At 59.5% G+C, this 19,739-nt stretch overlaps 1 protein-coding gene across 4 annotated transcripts in view; it reads right to left on the reverse strand.

Annotated features, from left to right (window-relative positions):
- DLG4 (discs large MAGUK scaffold protein 4) overlaps nucleotides 1-19,739 on the reverse strand; it is a 91,596-nt gene that overhangs the window by 31,877 nt on the left and 39,980 nt on the right. The window contains exons 1-2 of one of the 4 annotated variants that reach the window (XM_054005532.1): nucleotides 19,159-19,268; nucleotides 1,025-1,090 (exon numbers count right to left, since the gene is read on the reverse strand). In XM_054005532.1, the coding sequence (XP_053861507.1) occupies nucleotides 1,025-1,090; nucleotides 19,159-19,218 (126 nt within the window). In that variant the 5' untranslated portion in view covers nucleotides 19,219-19,268. Of the gene's footprint in view, nucleotides 1-925; nucleotides 1,091-19,158; nucleotides 19,269-19,739 lie in introns of those variants that run through there. The other 3 variants (XM_054005530.1, XM_054005533.1, XM_054005531.1) reach the window with 3 other exon arrangements.

The raw sequence follows: 19,739 nt of genomic DNA on the forward strand, positions 1-19,739 counted from the left end.
GGGACTGGACTCGATGACCTCTCGAGGTCCCTTCCAGTCCTAGAATCTATGAATCTATGAATCTAAGCAACACCTAGATTCACTCACACACACCCAGAGAACGACACATCCAGATCCACTGATGCACACTCTCATAGAGCCAGTGACACTCCCTGACACACACACACACACAGCTAGTGATACGCAGACCCTCACCCACACAAACTGACACACACACAGAGTGACATACATAGATCCACTCTTACACCCCCCCGATCCACTAACACACACACACACACACACAGCGACACACACACATAGAGACACCCAGATCCACTAACACCCACTCCCAGAGAGCCAGCCCCCCCAAACACACCTGCACAGAGAGCGACACACCCAGATCCATTCACACACACACTCACAGAATGACACAAATCCACTGACACACACACACACACACTGACACAGCGACATACCCAGATCCATTCAGACCCACACAGACACATACACACAGAGCGACACACCCAGATCCACACACACACACCCACCCAGAGCAACACACCCAGATACACACACACACACAGAGCGACACACCCAGACCCACACACACACAGAGCGACACACCCAGATCCACTCACACACACACACACACACACACAGAGTGACACAGAGATCCACTCACACACACAGCGACACACCCAGATCCACTGACACACACACACACACAGTGACATACCCAGATCCATTCAGACCCACACATACACACCCACCCACACACACACACAGAGCGACACACCCCGACCCACTGAGATACCCACTGCCCCACAGCCAGCGCCCCCCCGTCCCTGACACACTCGCCGGCGGGGGAGGAGTGGGGGGCGGGGGTGAGGGGGGCTGGGCCGGTGCCCCCTTGTGCTGGCCGGGCGCCCCCCGCCCCCCTTCCTACCTTCATGGGGGAGACGTGGGAGTGGGACACGTAGCCGTGGACGTTCTCGATCTGGGACAGGTTCTTCTCCGAGACGTGCACCAGCTCGGGGGCCTTTACCTGGTTGGGGAGATGCGCCGGGCTCTGCTCCAGGGGCGGGCTGTCCTCATCTTGGTAGCGATATTTCTGGGGGGCGACAAGCATGCCATGAGCGCCCCCTGCTGGGCCCTCTGCCCCCTGGTACCCCCTGTTGGGCCCCCTCTGCCCCCCGGCACCCTGCTGGACCCCCTCTGCCCCACGGCACCCTGCTGGGCCCCTCTGCCCCCTGGCAGCCCCCCTCTGCCCCCCGGCAGCCCCTGCTGTGCCCCTCTGCCCCCCAGTGCCCCCTGGCAGCCCCCTCAGGTCCATGGCATCTTCTGCTGGCCCCCTTCTGTCCCTCTCTGCCCCGCGGCACTCCCTGCTGGCCACCTTCCGCCCTGCCGCACTCTCTGCCAGCCCCCTTCTTCCCCACGGTGCCCCGTTCTGCCCCCCTCTGCCCCACAGCCACCCCTGCTGGCCCCCTTCTGCCCTGCTGCACCCTCTGTCAGTCCCCTTCTTCCCCACGGTGCCCCCTTCTGTCCTCCTCTGCCCCATGGCGCTCCCTGCTGGCCACCTTCTGCCCTACGGTGCCCCCTCCTGACCCCCTTGTGCCCTGCAGCGCCCCCTGGTGGCCCCTTTCTGCCCCACAGTGCCCTCTGCCAGCCCCCTTCTTCCCCACGGCGCTCCCTGCTTGCCCTTCTCTGCCCCACGGTGCTCCTTGGTGTCCCCCTCTGTCCCACTGCATCCTCTGTCGGCCCCCCTCTGCCCCACAGTGTCCCCTGCTGGCCCCCATCTACCCCTCAGTGCCCCCTGCTAGCCCCCTTATGCCCCACAGTGCCCCCTGATGGGCCCCCTCTGCCCCCTGTCCCACAGTGCCCCCTGCTGGGCTTCCTGCCTTCCCACCTTACACTAAAACACCCCTTCCCCTTGGCCCCTCCCTGGCCCCCCAAATCGCCTGCTCCCCCACCAAGCACCCTTTTACCCCGGGCAGGGGGGGTTACACCCCAGTTCTAATTGGCACTGAAAATAGCGGAGTTCAACCACTTTGTTTAGATTCACGATCGGGTGGGGGGGGCCCCAATTGTGCCCGGCGCTGCACGGAGTGAGAGACAGCCCAGGCTCCGCACAGCTCCCTGTCTAAGCAGGCGGGATGGGAAACTGAGTCAGGGAGCTGGGGACGTGCCCTTGGTCACACAACAGGCCAGTAGCAGAACGGGGACTGGCACCCCAGAACCAGATATCATTGGCAAAAAAAGTCTTTTGTTGCCCCCCCCCAAAATTTTTCAATTCCTCTAGCTAAAAAAACTCCCCGCAGCAGAAAGCCAGAAATGTATTCAGGGCTTCCTCGGGTGTCAGCTCGTTATTTTGTTAATTAAGAAGAGGAAGAAAATCATTGGTGTGCTTTTTCATAAGCAAAGCCTCTCACCCCACAACCAACAGGGCAACCCACTTTTAGCGGCGTAGGATTGGGATACAACCCAACCGTCTGCCCCGGCCATCGTTCCCTGCATGTGAAATCGGGGCCAACCTGATGGATTGTCCTCATCTGAGGACATTGCGTCTCACCATTTTTGGACCATATCGACCTTAAATACTCTGTACAGTAGAGAGCCAGAAATCTGGATCTAGGGTCTCCCTGGAGCGAGCTTGTTATTGGGCTCGTTAACACAAGACGAGAAATATAAATTAACAGAGTGCATCATAACTGAATTCTACCACGCAACGCTTCTCAGATAATACGGGAATCGGCCTGGTATAGGATGCTGAATAGATGGACGGAGTACATTCATCGCTAATTTTTGGAGCCTCAGACAGAGCTATCTCCTTCTGAAATTCCAGCCCCAATAATGTCGACACAAACCAGCGTCCACCATATTAAACCAGAAAACCACACAAGTAGGCCAACTGACCCCATTTGGCAAGTCGCCGTTCACCGCAAAGACCACTTAACGCCAAGAAGTCTGACTCGACATAGAGACCACCCAACACCAACTCCAGAACCAAGACAACTCAACACGAAGAGGACCCAAGGCAAAGACAAGTCAACGGGAAGACGATCGGCCAACAGGGTGGAAGGTTGAATGTACAGGGCTCAAGGAGTCTAATGCTAGTCAACATCTTTGTCAATGATCTGGAGGAAAATGATGGGGAATTCATAGATCCATAGGCCTGAAGAGACCTTTAGATCAGTGGTCCTCAGCGTGGTGCTGGCCGGCAGACAAGCATCCGCCGAAATGCCACCAACAAGCAGTGTCATCCAGAGGCGTCACCGCTGAAATGCCGCCGATTTTCGGCGGCGACACCTCTGGATGACGCTGGTTATCGGCGGCGACGCCTATTGATGGGCATTTAGGAGGATGGTCATCCACCGGCCACGGTCCGCAGTGGCTCGTCGTCTGGCGCCCGCCAGATGAAACAGGTTGGGGATCACTGAGCTACGGTATCTTCCAGAAAGAGCATCACTGGAAGCCATCAAGGGATGGAGAATCCACCCCTTCCCTTGGGAGTTGGTTCCCCTTGACTGTTAGAAATTAGGGCCTTATTTCCCGTTTGAATTTGTTGGGCTTTCACTTGTAGCCTTGGTTTTAGTTCTACCTGTCTCCACTTGATTCAAGAGCCCTTTGGTACTTTGGATTTTGATCCTGTAATCAAGTCACCCCTCCACTGTTCTTTGGAGAAGCTAAACAGATGGAGCATCTTCAGCGTAAGGCATCTTCTCCAATCCTCTGATCATTTTTTCTGGCTCTTCTTGGCACTCTCTCTAACCTTCCGTGTGGCCAGATCACAACCCCTGTTCTTTGTTTCTGCCCAGCTTGTCCTCCAATCCAGTTCCCTCTGTACAAGGGCCCTCCTCTTTGCTTCCCACCCCACCAGCGATTGGACCATCTGGTGACTCTCCAAACCAGCATAAGTTGACCCAACACAAAGACCACCCAACGCAATGACCCAATACGAAGATGTCCCAAAGCAACACTGATTCAGAGCAAAGACCAGCCAGCACAAAGATCTAATGGAAAGATCACCCAACGCAAAGACCCAATGACCCATTACAGAGGTAACTGGGTGCAAAGACCCAATATAAATATGACCCAAAACGTTCTGCCTAAAAACTCCTTTCAGAGTTTTTGACAAACTGTTTCCCCGTCTCCCCTGTGAAGCGTCCTTGCTTCTCATGGGAAAGTTCAATGTTTTATCGAAAAACCTGTGACGGAGCAGGGAGCGGGGCAGGGAGCGGACGGATTTGACTGGGAATGTTGCAGGGGGTTACATTGGGGGTGGGGGGCTTCCCTTGAAGGAAGCTACCTGAGCTGTAACCTGAGCCAGGAGGGGGGGTGGGAGAAATGACACCTTCGGCCCGGGAGACTGGACAAAGGAGAGGAGGAGCAGAGGGGAGGGGGAAGAGAGCTGCTGGAGGGATTTGGGAGTTTCAGTTTGGGGCTGGGTGGTGCAATGCAGGGAACCCCAAGCTGGGGTCTAAGCTCCCTGAACCCCCCAGAAGGACTTGATTGAGGGGTTCTGGTCGTACCTACACGCTCTGCTTGGGACTGTGTTCCTGTCATCTAATAAACCTTCTACTTTACTGGCTGGCTGAGAGTCACGGTGAATCGCAGGAAGCCAGGGGTGCAGGGTCCTGACTCCCCCAAACTCTGTGACAACTGGTGGCAGCGGCGGGATCTACTGCACCCCGTGGACGGCGCTTCCTGCAGTAAGTGACTGGGGAGCAGTAAAACGAAGGGGGATTGACGGGGACCAGGCGTGCTGAAGAGTGAGAGAGAGACGGTTATTACCCCTGGGAGTGTGTGACCAGTGAGAAGGACTGTTGCAGTAACAGGGTCCCCCGGGGGGATCGCAGCGAGTGGTCCCAGGGGCGGAGGAGTCTGCAGCTCGACCCTGGCAGAGAGGCGGTGACCTCGAGAAGGGCTGGCACACTAGGGGTCTCCCTGGGAACTGTGGGGAGCTGTGAGCACACAGGCCGGTGAGTGGCCAGCAGGAAGATGTATGCCAAGCGGCTTAAGAGCGACCTGGTGGAGCTGTGCAAGCAGAGGGGGCTGTGCATTGGGAGGCTCACCAAAGAACAGCTCATTGCCCGGCTGGAGGAGGGAGATCACTCAAATGAACTGATCCCTGTGTCTCAGGGAAGCAGCCTGGCAAATGCAGCGCAGGCACCAGTGTCTGTCCCAGCTGGGAGTGGTCAGCTGGCTGCTGAGGGCTTCCCGAGACCCCTCCTTCCTATGCCTAGGGGAAGGGTGGGGAGGAGCCCAGCAAATACCGAGGGCGCCGTGACCCCCCCGGCCAGCAGGGGACCCTCCCGGCGAAGCTCGCCGGCCAGCAGAGGATCCTCCCGGCGACGTTCGGCATCCGTGGAGCGGAAGCGGCTGGAATGGGACAAAGAGCTAAAACTGAGAGAGCTGGAGGATCGTGAGAAACAGAGACAGCATGAACGGGAGGAAAAAGAGAGGCAGAGGCAGCATGACCTGGAACTGGCGAGGCTGAGGGGCAGCGAGTCCTCGGCTGCGGTGAGTGAGGGGGGACCCAGGACTGCACGGAGCTTTGATAAGTGCATCCTGGCCCCATGCAAGGAGGGGGAGGACATGGATGACTTCCTGGAGGCCTTTGAGACGGCCTGCGAGCTGCACTGGGTTGATCCCGCGGACAGACTCCGGGTCCTTACCCCCTTACTGGACCCCAAAGCCGTGGCATTGTACCGCCAACTGGAAGAGGCGGAGAAAGGGGACTACGAACTATTCAAAAAGGCCCTGCTACGTGAGTTTGGGCTGACTCCTGAAATGTACCGGGAAAGGTTCCAGAGTCAAGATAAAACCCCTGAGATCTCATATCTGCAACTAGCCGCCCGCATGGAAAGATACGCCAGCAAGTGGGCAGATGGGGCCCAGACGAAGGAGGACCTGATTAAACTGCTGGTACTGGAGCAACTGTATGAGCGGTGCCCATCCGACCTGAGGCTGTGGTTGAGGGACAAAAAACCAGAGAACCCGCAACATGCGGGCCGGCTGGCCGATGAGTTTGTGAAGAGCCGGTCAGGGGGTGGCAGGGAGGAGCCCCAAAGGAACAGGCCCACCGCGATGCAGAGAGAGAGTCACCCAGGGACCTCCCAAAGGGGGAATATGGGGAATCCCTTCCCAAGGGGAATGCCCAGTGTCAGGGCCAACCGACCGGCTCGAAGGGACCCACGGGACATGAGCTACTATTACTGCGGCCAAAGAGGACACATTCGGGCCCAGTGCCCCAAGCTCAAGGACAGACTGAGCAGACCGAACCCGCACCGGGTTAACTTGGTAGAGGCCCAGACGGACGAGGGGCAGGCTTCTCACGCAAGAGGGGCTGGCAGCTTATCAACTGCTCAAGAGAGAGAAGGGCCCCAGGCCAGCTTCTCTGGGGGGCTGGATGCTCCGGACTCAAAGTTCTCCGTTTACAGGGTGGGCGCGGGGCTGTCCCTGCGGAGCGAGTGCCTTGTTCCCCTGGAGGTGGATAGGAGGAAAGTTTATGGATACTGGGACACGGGCGCTGAGGTGACGCTGGCCCGGCCCAAGGTGGTAGCTTCCAATCAGGTGATGCCCAACACCTTCCTGACCCAGACAGGGGTGGGCAGAACCCCATTCAAGGTGCCCGTGGCGAGGAGGGCCCCAAGGATGTGGGAGTGCACCACCATTTGCCCACTGAGGTGTTGATGGGGGGGACCTAGAGGACTGGCCAAGAAACCCCCAGAACACCTTAGTCGTGACCTGGAGCCAGAGCCGGTGAGGGGCACTATGCCCTGACCTCGGGAAGGATGTCACACCGGAGGCACAGAACCCTACCCTGGTGGGGAGGGAACACCCAAGGACAAGACTCAGGGGGGCTGTGGCTTCCGACCCAGCCAACAAGAGGGAGCAGGTCCCCGTCCCTTCCCCAGCTGCCGAGTTCCAGGCCGAGGTGCAGAAAGATCCCTCCTTGCGGAAGCCAAGGGACCTGGCTGACCTCAGTGCGGTACAGACCATGGGGAGAGGTGGCCGGAAAAGGTTCCTGTGGGAAAAGAGGTTCCTATACCGAGAATGGGCTCCCCCAGGGGAAGTGGAGTCGTGGGGGATCAGGAGGCAGCTCGTGGTACCCCAGAAATATCGCCACAAGCTACTGTACCTGGCCCATGACATCCCTCTCGCAGGGCACCAGGGGATCCGGCGCACCAGGCAGAGGCTGCTACAGAACTTTTACTGGCCCGGGGTCTTCACCAACGTCCGGCAGTACTGCCGATCCTGTGACCCCTGCCAGAGGGTGGGGAAGGCCCGGGACAAGGGGAAGGCAGCATTGAGACCTTTGCCCATCATAGAGGAGCCTTTCCAGAAGGTGGCCATGGACATAGTGGGACCTCTCAGCAAGACGACCCGGTCTGGGAAGAAATACATCCTGGTGGTGGTCGATTTCGCCACCCGCTACCCCGAGGCAGTGCCCTTATTGTCCGTTGAAGCCAGACAAGGTGGTCTGGACCGAGGAGTGCCAGGAGGCTTTCCAGGCGCTGAAGGAGGCTCTGATCAGTGGCCCAGTTCCAGCAAACCCAGACTTTGACAAGCCCTTTATGGTGTTCACCGACGCCTCAGACACAGGACTGGGGGCGGTGTTAATGCAGGAGGATGAAAAGGGGGAGAGACACCCCATCGTGTACCTGAGCAAGAAGTTGCTACCCCGGGAGCAGAACTACGCGGCCATCAAGAAGGAATGCCTGGCCATGGTGTGGGCCCTTAAGAAACTGGAGCCATCTCAGGAAGGGGGGGCGCAGGACCCTGACTCCCCCACATTGCATGACAAAACCCAATGCCCAAAATCTGAAAACATTGGGGTGGGGGGGAAATTCTCCCTGGAAATGCTGCCAGAGAAGCTCATGAGAGTTGACATTCAGGTGCTGATTCTGGAGTTCCCCAATTGGGCTATTTCTCCCATGATGCACCACAGTCAGGGACTCCCATGGTGGCACGGGAAGAGGGGGGGTGGAAACGCGGTGCATTATGGGAGATGTATCCAGCCAGGGAGGAGGGGCTATAGAGGAGCATGAGTCATGTCATCAACCGCTCCCAGGAAGCATTTCTGAATTAAAATAGTTTGGGGTTTGGCCAAGATTTTTTCAGCGTGAAATCAGGGCCCCAATGTAGTACACAGACCCCAGGCCCCTCCACTGATTGGGCCTCCAAATTGACCCTAATTGTGAGCTCCACAGTGAAAAGTGAGTGAACGTTCACGAGGTGTCACAACAACAAATGTTGATTGGAAAATGGGTGCCACAGGGAGACCGAAAATGGAATTAATCCGAACACAAAGACCCCCGATAAAGACTCTGGTAAGGTCATGCCTGATGAACAAGAGAAGCATGGGACCCCAAATCAACGGACCACAACTGATTTGTTGAAAATTATGCCTAATTGGCAGGCAGGATAATGAAGGCTTGGGTGATTCCACCCAGCCCGCCCGTTAGGGTTCTTAAAAGAAAAGACTTTGGGGGAGAAATCAGCAGAAGCAGCAGCTGTCTGCCGACAACCGCTGCAGCAAACTTCACCATTCTGGCTGCCAACCCCACCATCTCCCAGGACCCATAACACCGTTGGGCTTGCGAGATCAAAGTGAAGAAAACCATACAAACAGACTACCTGACCCCATTCCCCAAGCTGCAACCCAACAAAAAGATGACCCGACACAAAGATGACCTAACGCAAGGACAACCCAACGCAGAGACCCAACATAAGGATGACCCAACACAGAGACAAACCAATGCGAAGACGACCCAACACAAAAACAACCCAACACAAAGACCCAATGCAAAGATGACCCAACATAAGGATGGCCCAACACAAAGACAAACCAATGCAAAGACAACCCAACACAAAGATGACCCAATGCAAGGACGACCCAACGCAAAGACAACCCAACGCAAGGACCCAGCATAAGCATGATTCAACACAGAGACAACCCAATGTGAAGAAGACCCAACACAAAAATGACTCAACACAAAGACCCAATGTAAAGACGGTGCAACACAAAAATGACCCAATGCAAAGTTCCAAAACAAAGATGACCCAACACAGAGATGACTCAACACAACCCCTACTGACTCCTGGGTTCCCAGGATCTACCCATAGCACCATTAGGCCTGCAAGATCAGAGGGAAAAAACAACACAAACATACTAGCCGACCCCATTCCCCAAGTTGCCACTTAAGGCAAAGACCACCCGAGGCAAACAACCAACGCCACAGGTGGTGACTTTCTAATGTGCTGGGGGTAGTGTTCTCGTGGCTCTGCCCCAGGCCCCGCCTCTACTCCACCCCTTCGACCCCACCCTGCCTCTTCCCATCCCTGACCCGCCTCTTCCTGCCCCATTACGTCCCCTCCCCTGAGCACACCCCGTCCCCGCTCCTCCCGCTCCACCCCAGCGTCTCCTGCACACTGTGGAACAGCTGATCCACAGCGGGCGGGAGGCGCTAGGTGGGGGAGGCGCTGATCGGCAGGGCCGCCGGCGGGCGGGAGGTGCTGCGGGGGTGGGAAGCTGATGGGGGGCTGCCGGTGGGTGCTCAGCACCCACCTTTTTCCCCCCATGGTTTCTCCAGGAGTGGAGCACCCACAAAGTCAGCGCCTATGCCCAACACAACACATTGTCCTGATCCTGAGGTGTCCTGACCCAACCGGGCCAAGAGAGGGACCCAAAAGGAACGAACAGAACAGGGAATCATCAAGTGATCCATCCCCTGTCGCCCATTCCCCGCATCTGGCAAACAGAGGTAGGGACACCATCCCTGCCCAGCCTGGCTAATAGCCATCGATGGATCTGTCCTCCATGAATTTATCTAGTCCTTTTTTGACCCCAGTTCTAGTCTTGGCCTTCACAACATTCTCTGGTGAGGAGTTCCCCAGGTTGACTGTGCGTTGTGTGAAAAAAAAAGACTTCCTTTTGTGTGTTTGTGACGGAGCAGGGAGCAGGGCAGATTTGACCTGGGAATGTTGCAGGGGGATTGCAGTGAGGAGGGGGAACTTCCCTTGAAGGAAGCTACCTGAGCTGTAACCTGAGCCAGGAACGGGGGTGGGGAGAATTAACACCTTCTGCCCGGGAGACTGAACAAAGGAGAGGAGCAGCGGGAGGAGTTGTGAGTTTACTTTCGGTTTGGGCTGGGTGGTGCAACGCAGGGAACCCCAAGCTGGGGTCTAAGCTCCCTGAACCTCCCAGAGGGACCTAATTGAGGGGGTCTGGTCGTACCTATACGCTCTGCTTGAGACTGTGTTCCTGTCCTTAAATAAACCTTCTGCTTTACTGGCTGGTTGAGAGTCGCAGTGAATCTCGGGAAGAGGGGTGCAGGGCCCTGACTCCCCCACACTCCGCAACAACTGGTGGCAGCGGTGGGATCTACTGCACCCCGTGGACGGCGCTTCCTGCAGTAAGTGACTGGGGAGCAGTAAAACGAAGGGGGATTGACGGGGACCAGGCGTGCTGAAGAGTGAGAGAGATACGGTTATTACCCCTGGGAGTGTGTGACCAGTGAGAAGGACATTTGCAGTAACAGGGTCCCCCGGGGGGATCACAGCGAGTGGTCCCAGGGGCGGAGGAGTCTGCAGCTCGACCCTGGCAGAGAGGTGGTGACCTCGAGAAGGGCTGGCACACTAGGGGTCCCCCTGGGAACTGTGGGGAGCTGTGAGCACACAGGCCGGTGAGTGGCCAGCAGGAAGATGTATGCCAAGCGGCTTAAGAGCGACCTGGTGGAGCTGTGCAAGCAGAGGGGGCTGTGCATTGGGAGGCTCACCAAAGCACAGCTCATTGCCCGGCTGGAGGCGGAAGATCGCGCGAATGAACTGATCCCTGTGTCTCAGGGAAGCAGCCTGGCAAATGCAGCGCAGGCACCAGAGTCTGTCCCAGCTGGGAGTGGTCAGCCGGCTGCTGAGGGCTTCCCGAGACCCCTCCTTCCTAAGCCTAGGGGAAGGGTGGGGAGGAGCCCAGCAAATACCGAAGGCGCCGTGGCCCCCCCGGCCAGCAGGGGACCCTCCCGGCGAAGCTCGCCGGACAGCAGAGGATCCTCCCGGCGACGTTCGGCATCCGTGGAGCGGAATTGGCTGGAATGGGAGAAAGAGCTAAAACTGAGAGAGCTGGAGGATCGTGAACAACAGAGACAGCATGAAGAGAGACAGCGTCAGCATGAACTGGAACTGGCGAGACTGAGGGGCAGTGAACCCCCGGCTGCGGTGAGTGAGGGGGGACCCAGGACTGCACGGAGCTTTGATAAGTGCATCCTGGCCCCACGCAAGGAGGGGGAGGACATGGATGACTTCCTGGAGGCCTTTGAGACGGCCTGCGAGCTGCACCGGGTTGATCCCGCGGACAGACTCCGGGTCCTTACCCCCTTACTGGACCCCAAAGCCGTGGCATTGTACCGCCAACTGGGAGAGGCAGAGAAAGGAGACTACGAACTATTCAAAAAGGCCCTGCTACGTGAGTTTGGGCTGACTCCTGAAATGTACCGGGAAAGGTTCCGGAGTCAGGATAAAACCCCTGAGATCTCATATCTGCAACTAGCCGCCCGCATGGAAAGATACGCCAGCAAGTGGGCTGGTGGGGCCCAGACGAAGGAGGACCTGATTAAACTGCTGGTACTGGAGCAACTGTATGAGCGGTGCCCATCCGACCTGAGGCTGTGGTTGGTGGACAGAAAGCCAGAGAACCCGCGACACGCAGGGCAGCTGGCTGATGAGTTTGTAAAGAGCTGGTCAGGGGGTGGCAGGGAGGAGCCCCAAAGGAACAGGCCCGCCGCGATGCAGAGAGAGAGTCACCCTGGGACCTCCCAAAGGGGGAATATGGGGAATCCTCTCCCACGGGGAATGCCCAGCATCAGGGACAACCGACCGGCTCGAGGGGACCCACGGGACCTGAGCTGCTATTACTGCGGCCGAAGAGGCCACGTTCGGGCCCAGTGCCCCAAGCTCAAGGACAGACTGAGCAGACCGAACCCGCACTGGGTTAACTTGGTAGAGGCCCAGACGGACGAGGGGCAGGCTTCTCACGCAAGAGGGGCTGGCAGCTTATCAACTGCTCAAGAGAGAGAAGGGCCCCAGGCCAGCTTCTCTGGGGGGCCAGATGCTCCGGATTCAAAGTTCTCCGTTTACAGGGTGGGCGCGGGGCTGTCCCTGCGGAGCGAGTGCCTTGTTCCCCTGGAGGTGGATGGGAAGAAAGTTTATGGATACTGGGACATGGGCGCAGAGGTGACACTGGCCCGGCCCGAGGTGGTGGCCCCAGATCGGGTGGTGCCCAACACCTTCCTGACCCTGACCGGGGTGGGCGGGACCCCATTCAAGGTTCCCGTAGCGAGGGTACACCTGAAATGGGGGGCCAAGGAGGGCCCCAAGGACGTGGGAGTGCACCACCATTTGCCCACTGAGGTGTTGATGGGGGGGGACCTAGAGGACTGGCCAAGCAGCCCCCAGACCGCCTTAGTCGTGACCCGTAGCCAGAGCCGGCGAGGGGCACTACGCCCTGACCTTGGGAAGGATGTCCCACCGGAGGCACCGAACCCTTCCTGGGTGGGGAGGGAACACCCAAGGACAGGCCTCGGGGTGGCTGGGGCTTCCGACCCAGCCAACGAGAGGGAGCAGGTCCCCATCCCTTCCCCAGCCGCCGAGTTCCAGGCCGAGTTGCAGAAGGACCCCTCCCTGCGGAAGCTAAGGGGCCTGGCTGACCTCAGTGTGGTACAGACCATGAGGAGAGGATGCAAGGAGAGGTTCCTGTGGGAGAAGGGGTTCCTGTACCGAGAGTGGGCTCCCCCGGGGGAAGTGGAGTCGTGGGGGATCAGGAGGCAGCTGTTGGTTCCCCAGAAGTTTCGCCACAAGCTACTGTACCTGGCCCATGACATTCCTCTCGCAGGGCACCAGGGGATCCGGCGCACCAGGCAGAGGCTGCTACAGAACTTTTACTGGCCCGGGGTCTTCACCAACGTCCGGCAGTACTGCCGATCCTGTGACCCCTGCCAGAGGGTGGGGAAGGCCCGGGACAAGGGGAAGGCAGCATTGAGACCTTTGCCCATCATAGAGGAGCCTTTCCAGAAGGTGGCCATGGACATAGTGGGACCTCTCAGCCAGACGACCCGGTCTGGGAAGAAATACATCCTGGTGGTGGTAGATTTCGCCACCCGCTACCCCGAGGCAGTGCCCTTATCGTCCATCGAAGCAGACACTGTGGCGGATGCGCTGCTGACCATTTTCAGCCGAGTGGGGTTCCCCAAGGAAGTCTTGACGGACCAAGGGTCCAACTTCATGTCGGCCCTACTCCGGTGCTTGTGGGAGAGATGTGGGGTCCGGCACAACTGGGCCTCAGCATATCACCCCCACTCCAACGGGCTGGTGGAGAGGTTCAATGGGATGCTAAAAATGATGCTGAAAATATTTATGAATCAGCACCCGCAGGACTGGGACAAGTACTTACCTCACCTGCTGTTTGCGTACAGGGAGGTACCCCAGGAGTCTACCGGGTTTTCGCCTTTCGAACTGCTATATGGAAGGCGGGTAAGGGGGCCCCTGGACCTGATGAGAGACGAATGGGAGGGGAAGGCCACTCCTGACGGAGAGTCGGTGGTGGAGTATGTCCTGACCTTCCAGGAACGACTTGCCGAGCTCATGGGCCTGGCCAGGGAGAATCTGGCCAGAGCCCAGAGGAAGCAGAAGGTCTGGTATGACCGCACAGCACGGGCCCGCGCCTTCGCCACTGGGGATCAGGTGATGGTCCTCATCCCCGTGAGGAAAAACAAACTCAAGGCCGCTTGGGAAGGGCCCTTCAAGGTTGTCAAGCAACTAAACGAGGTAAACTATGTGGTGGAGCTGTCGAACCGGGCACACCACCACCGGGTGTACCATGTGAATATGATGAAGCCATATTATGACAGGGGGAATATGGTGTTGGCCGTGTGTGGACATTGGGAGGGGCAGGGAGATGACCCTTTAGTAGATCTATTCCCTGGGACAAGAGTTGGCTTCCCCCTGGAAGCAATTCCCCTCTCTGATCGGCTAACCCCTGCCCAGCGAGCTGAGATCGGAGGGGTGCTGCATCTGTACCAACAGCTGTTTTCCAACCAGCCTGGACGCACTAATCTGACTGTCCACCGGGTGCAGACAGGATCGCACCCGCCTATAAAATGCTCCCCCTTCCGAGCCACAGGGAAAACTGCTCAGGACCTGGAAAGAGAGGTCAATGACATGCTGGCTTTGGGGGTGATCCAGCCGTCTTCCAGCCCTTGGGCCTCGCCGGTGGTGCTAGTCCCCAAAAAGGACGGGTCGATCCGGTTCTGTGTGGACTATCGGAAGCTCAATGCCATCACTGTAGCCGATGCCTACCCCATGCCCAAGCCGGACGAGCTCCTAGACAAGCTGGGAGGTGCTCGGTACCTTACCACCATGGATCTTACAAAGGGCTATTGGCAAGTGCCGCTGGATGCAGATGCCAGGCTGAAATCGGCCTTTGTCACCCCTCTGGGGCTCTATGAGTTCCTGACCCTGCCCTTCGGCCTCAAGGGAGCGCCGGCCACCTTCCAGCGCCTGGTGGATTAGCTACTGAGGGGGATGGAGAGTTTTGCCGTGGCGTATATCGATGACATCTGTGTCTTTAGCCAGACCTGGGAGGACCACATATCCCAGGTTAGACAAGTGCTGGACCGACTCCAGAAGGCTGGGCTGACCGTAAAACCGGAGAAGTGCAAGGTGGGGATGGCTGAGGTATCCTACCTAGGCCACCGGGTGGGAAGCGGCTGCCTAAAGCCGGAACCAGCCAAAGTGGAGGTGATCAGAGACTGGCCCGCTCCTCGAACCAAAAAGCAGGTCCAAGCCTTTATTGGGATGGCAGGGTACTATTGGAGGTTCGTGCCCCACTTTAGCGCCATAGCCGCCCCCATCACTGAGCTGTGCAAGAAGGGGAAGCCAGACAAGGTGGTCTGGACCGAGGAGTGCCAGGAGGCTCTCCGGGTGCTGAAGGAGGCTCTGGTCAGTGGCCCAGTTCTGGCAAACCCAGACTTTGACAAGCCCTTTATGGTGTTCACCGACGCCTCAGACACAGGACTGGGGGCGGTGTTAATGCAGGAGGATGAAAAGGGGGAGAGACACCCCATCGTGTACCTGAGCAAGAAGTTGCTACCCTGGGAGCAGAACTACGCGGCCATCGAGAAGGAATGCCTGGCCATGGTGTGGGCCCTCAAGAAACTAGAGCCATATCTCTTTGGGCGTCACTTCACCGTGCACACCGACCACTCTCCCCTGACCTGGCTGCACCAGATGAAAGGAGCCAACGCCAAGCTCCTGAGATGGAGCCTGCTCCTGCAGGATTATGACATGGACGTGGTCCATGTGAAGGGACGTGACAACCTGATAGCGGACGCATTGTCCCGGAGAGGGAGCCCTGAACTTCCCCAGGTCACTGGTCAGAGTGACCCCGCTCAGTTCAGTCTCGAAGGGGGGAGAGAAGTTGTTGCGGAGTGTGGGGGAGTCAGGGCCCTGCACCCCTCTTCCCGAGATTCACTGCGACTCTCAACCAGCCAGTAAAGCAGAAGGTTTATTTAAGGACAGGAACACAGTCTCAAGCAGAGCGTGTAGGTACGACCAGACCCCCTCAATTAGGTCCCTCTGGGAGGTTCAGGGAGCTTAGACCCCAGCTTGGGGTTCCCTGCGTTGCACCACCCAGCCCCAACCGAAACTAAACTCAAAACTCCTCCCGCTGCTCCTCTCCTTTGTTCAGTCTCCCGGGCAGAAGGTGTTAATTCTCCCCACCCCCGTTCCTGGCTCAGGTTACAGCTCAGGTAGCTTCCTTCAAGGGAAGTCCCACATCCCCACTGCAACCCCCCTGCAACATTCCCAGGTCAAATCTGCCCTGCTCCCTGCTCCGTCACAGTGTTTAATCCCAAGTGAGAGGCCTTTTCTCTCCCCCTCCTGTGCGTGTTTGTCTTGTTTTGGCCTTGCAGGAAACAGGACCGGACTTTAGCTCCAAGCCAGCTCAATCTTCTGCGTTTTCCCCCCAAAAGGACAGTTATTACTATCTTTAATCCCAGCTAAAAGACGGTCAGACAAGAGATTTTTTTCCGGCTAAAGGGACAGGGAACATGGGATGTCCGTAAAATTAAAGCTTTACTTAATCCTCGACCTTGCCGGTGTTTCAGCTGGTTCCCTGGCTGGTGAATAAAGGGGGTTTATCGGGGCATTTGCCGTGGGACAAGGCAGGCTGGGGTTTCTGGACGCCCAAAGCGTCTGTCCAGCTGTTTAGTGGTGGACAGTTTGGGAGTCACCTTAACGGCTTTGGCTCTTCGGGGCCACCCGAACGAATGCCACCAATTCCCAGCTTATGGGGCCGAGCGCTGCACAGACCCAAGGGAAGCAACAGGATAATGACACAAAGGGCTGGAGGGAAACCGAGGCAGGGAGGCGGGCCATGTCGAAGGGCACACAGCCGGGCAGGGCAGAACCGGGAATTGGATTTCGAGAGAACCCAGGAGTCCCGGCTCCCAGCCCCTCACCCTGCTCTAATCCACCAGCCCCCACTCCCCTCCCATAATACCCCAATACACATGCAGCCCCCCTTCACACTCCGGCTTCGACCTGCTGCCAGGACAGACCGAGAAGGGGAGAAACACCAGAAGGGAATGATGGGAAGGGGGCTGCAGGTCGGGAGTGAGGGGCACCGGCAGAGCTGGGGGAGGCAGGGCCGGGCTAGCAGGGGCTGCAGGTCGGGAGTGAGGGGCACCGGCAGAGCTGGGGGTCCGGGGCAGGGATAGCAGGGTCTTCCCCGCTCCCGCTCCCCCCCCCGCCGTTGGCCTGCCCCGTGTGCTTCCCACCCAGCTTCGCTGGTCTCAGTGGATTAATTCCCTTAATCCCCGACGCGCAGGCCTCCAGGACAGGCTAAGGACACAGAAGCCAAGACTGAACACGGCTTAGAAACTGCCCTGCCCCCTAACCCAGCCCCACAGAGCCTTCCAGCCTGCATAGCCCCCTAACCCAGCCCCACAGAGCCCCCTAACCCAGCCCCACAGAGCCTTCCAGCCCAGCCCCCACAGCCCAATCCCCTAACGCAGATCCCACAACCCCTCTCCTCCAGCCCCACAGAGCCCTCCAGCCCCCAACCTAGCCCTCCAGATCCCTCCAACCTGGCAGAGGTGTGTGTGTGAGGAGGGGGGGTCAAATTCAATTTCCAGACAGTATCCAGAATCTGACCCCAGTGACTTTCCTAAAAAAACACCGCTCGGCCGGTACCGGAGCCCCAGCCAGACCAGTGCCAGAACCGCCGCTCGGCCGGTACCGGAACCCCAGCCAGACCAGTGCCAGAACCGCCGCTCGGCCGGTACCGGAACCCCAGCCAGACCAGTGCCAGAACCACCGCTCGGCCGGTACCGGAGCCCCAGCCAGACCATCACCAGAATCGCCACCCAGAGCCCCAGCCAGACCGGTACCAGAACCAGAACCGCGGCTCAGCCGGTACCGGTGCCCCAGCCAGACCAATGCCAGAACCACCGCTCGGCCGGTACCGGAACCCCAGCCAGACCAGTGCCAGAACCACCGCTCGGCCGGTACCGGAGCCCCAGCCAGACCAGTGCCAGAACCGCCGCTCGGCCGGTACCGGAACCCCAGCCAGACCAGTGCCAGAACCACCGCTCAGCCGGTACCGGAGCCCCAGCCAGACCATCACCAGAATCGCCACCCAGAGCCCCAGCCAGACCGGTACCAGAACCAGAACCGCGGCTCAGCCGGTACCGGTGCCCCAGCCAGACCAATGCCAGAACCACCGCTCGGCCGGTACCGGAACCCCAGCCAGACCAGTGCCAGAACCACTGCTCGGCCGGTACCGGAGCCCCAGCCAGACCAGTGCCAGAACCGCCGCTCGGCCGGTACCGGAACCCCAGCCAGACCAGTGCCAGAACCACCGCTCGGCCGGTACCGGAGCCCCAGCCAGACCATCACCAGAATCGCCACCCAGAGCCCCAGCCAGACCGGTACCAGAACCAGAACCGCGGCTCAGCCGGTACCGGTGCCCCAGCCAGACCAGTACCAGAACCAGAACCGCTGCTTGGCTGGTACCAGAGCCCCAGCCAGACCGGTACCAGAACCGCCGCTGAGCCAGTACCAATACCCCAGCCGGACCAGTGCCAGAAACACCACTCGGCCGGTATCAGAGCCCCAGCCAGACCATTACCAGAACCAGAACCGCTGCTTGGCTGGAACCGGTGCCCCAGCCAGACCGGTACCAGAACCAGAACCGCGGCTCAGCCGGTACCGGTGCCCCAGCCAGACCGGTACCAGAACCAGAACCGCTGCTCAGCCGGTACCAGTGCCCCAGCTGGACCGGTACCAGAACCAGAACCGCTGCTTGGCTGGTACCGGTGCCCCAGCCAGACCGGTACCAGAACCAGAACCGCTGCTTGGCTGGAACCGGTGCCCCAGCCGGACCGGTACCAGAACCAGAACCGCTGCTTGGCTGGTACCGGTGCGCCAGCTGGACCGGTACCAGAACCAGAACCGCTGCTTGGCTGGTACCGGTGCCCCAGCCAGACCGGTACCAGAACCAGAACCGCGGCTCAGCCGGTACCGGTGCCCCAGCCAGACCAGTACCAGAACCAGAACCGCGGCTCAGCCGGTACCGGTGCCCCAGCCGGACCGGTACCAGAACCAGAACCGCGGCTCAGCCGGTACCGGTGCCCCAGCCGGACCGGTACCAGAACTGCCGCTCGGCCGGTACCAGCGTCCCAGCCAAACTGCCACTATCAACGCTACTAAAGTGGTACCAGCCCCGGGCCCCGGGCCGTCCCCGCCCCAAGCCGCCCCAGCGCCAGCCCCCCAGACTGCAGGGCCAGCCCAGAACCCGAACCCACCCGGATCAGAACCGGGGCCCTCAGCACATTCCCCCCCCCGCCAGGGACCCATGTCCACCCCGTCTCCTTCCCCACCCCCAGGCTCACACTCCACCCCCCCGAACTCCCCTGTCTTCCAGCCCCCACCCACTCAAACCTTTGCCCCCCCCCCGATTCCAATTCACCCCCTCTCCCGCCCCCCCCCCGGTCCCCAGCTCGGTCCCCTTCCCTTCCAATCCACTGCCCCCCCACTGGGTTTCACCCCCCCCGACCCATCACATCCCCCTTAGTCTGCCCACGACCCCTCCCCCGCCCCAAATCCACCCCCCCCCCGCGGTACCTTGCACCCAAACATCAGGGACAGGGTCCGGTTGCTGCAAATGACTTTGCACTGGCACATGACGGGGGGGAAGCAGCCCAGCTTCCTGAAGGGGGGGGACACGCCGTTCAGCCCCATGGCTCCCCCCCCCAGCTCCGCGGCGCCCCCTACCGGCCCCTCCCCCCCACGCCGGTGCGGGGCGGGCCCCCCCGCATCCCTCCGCCGCCCCCCCCCCCCCCACCGCGCTCGCTCCTTCCTCCGGGCTCCGAGTCTCTGGTCGGTGCCCTTCGAGTGATCTTCCCCCTCCGGCCGGTCCTCCCCCCGAGCCCAGCCCTCCCCCTTCCTCCTCCCCCCTCCCCCTCCCTTCCTCCTCTCCCCCAGCCCTCCCCCTCCTCCTTCCCTCCCTCTCCCAGCCTTTCTCCTTCATCCTCCCTCCCCCTCCCTTCCTCCTCCTCCCTCCCCCCAGCCCTCCTCGGTCGAGCCATCCCCCCTGCCCTCCTCCATTCCTCCCCCTCCCATCACTTCCTCCTCCCTCCCCCAGCCCTCCTCGGTCCTTCCCTCCCTCCTCCTTCATCCCTCCCTCCCCCAGCCCTCCCCCCTCT

Source organism: Malaclemys terrapin, chromosome 15, assembly GCF_027887155.1.
Source record: "Malaclemys terrapin pileata isolate rMalTer1 chromosome 15, rMalTer1.hap1, whole genome shotgun sequence".
Lineage (NCBI taxonomy): Eukaryota > Metazoa > Chordata > Testudines > Emydidae > Malaclemys > Malaclemys terrapin.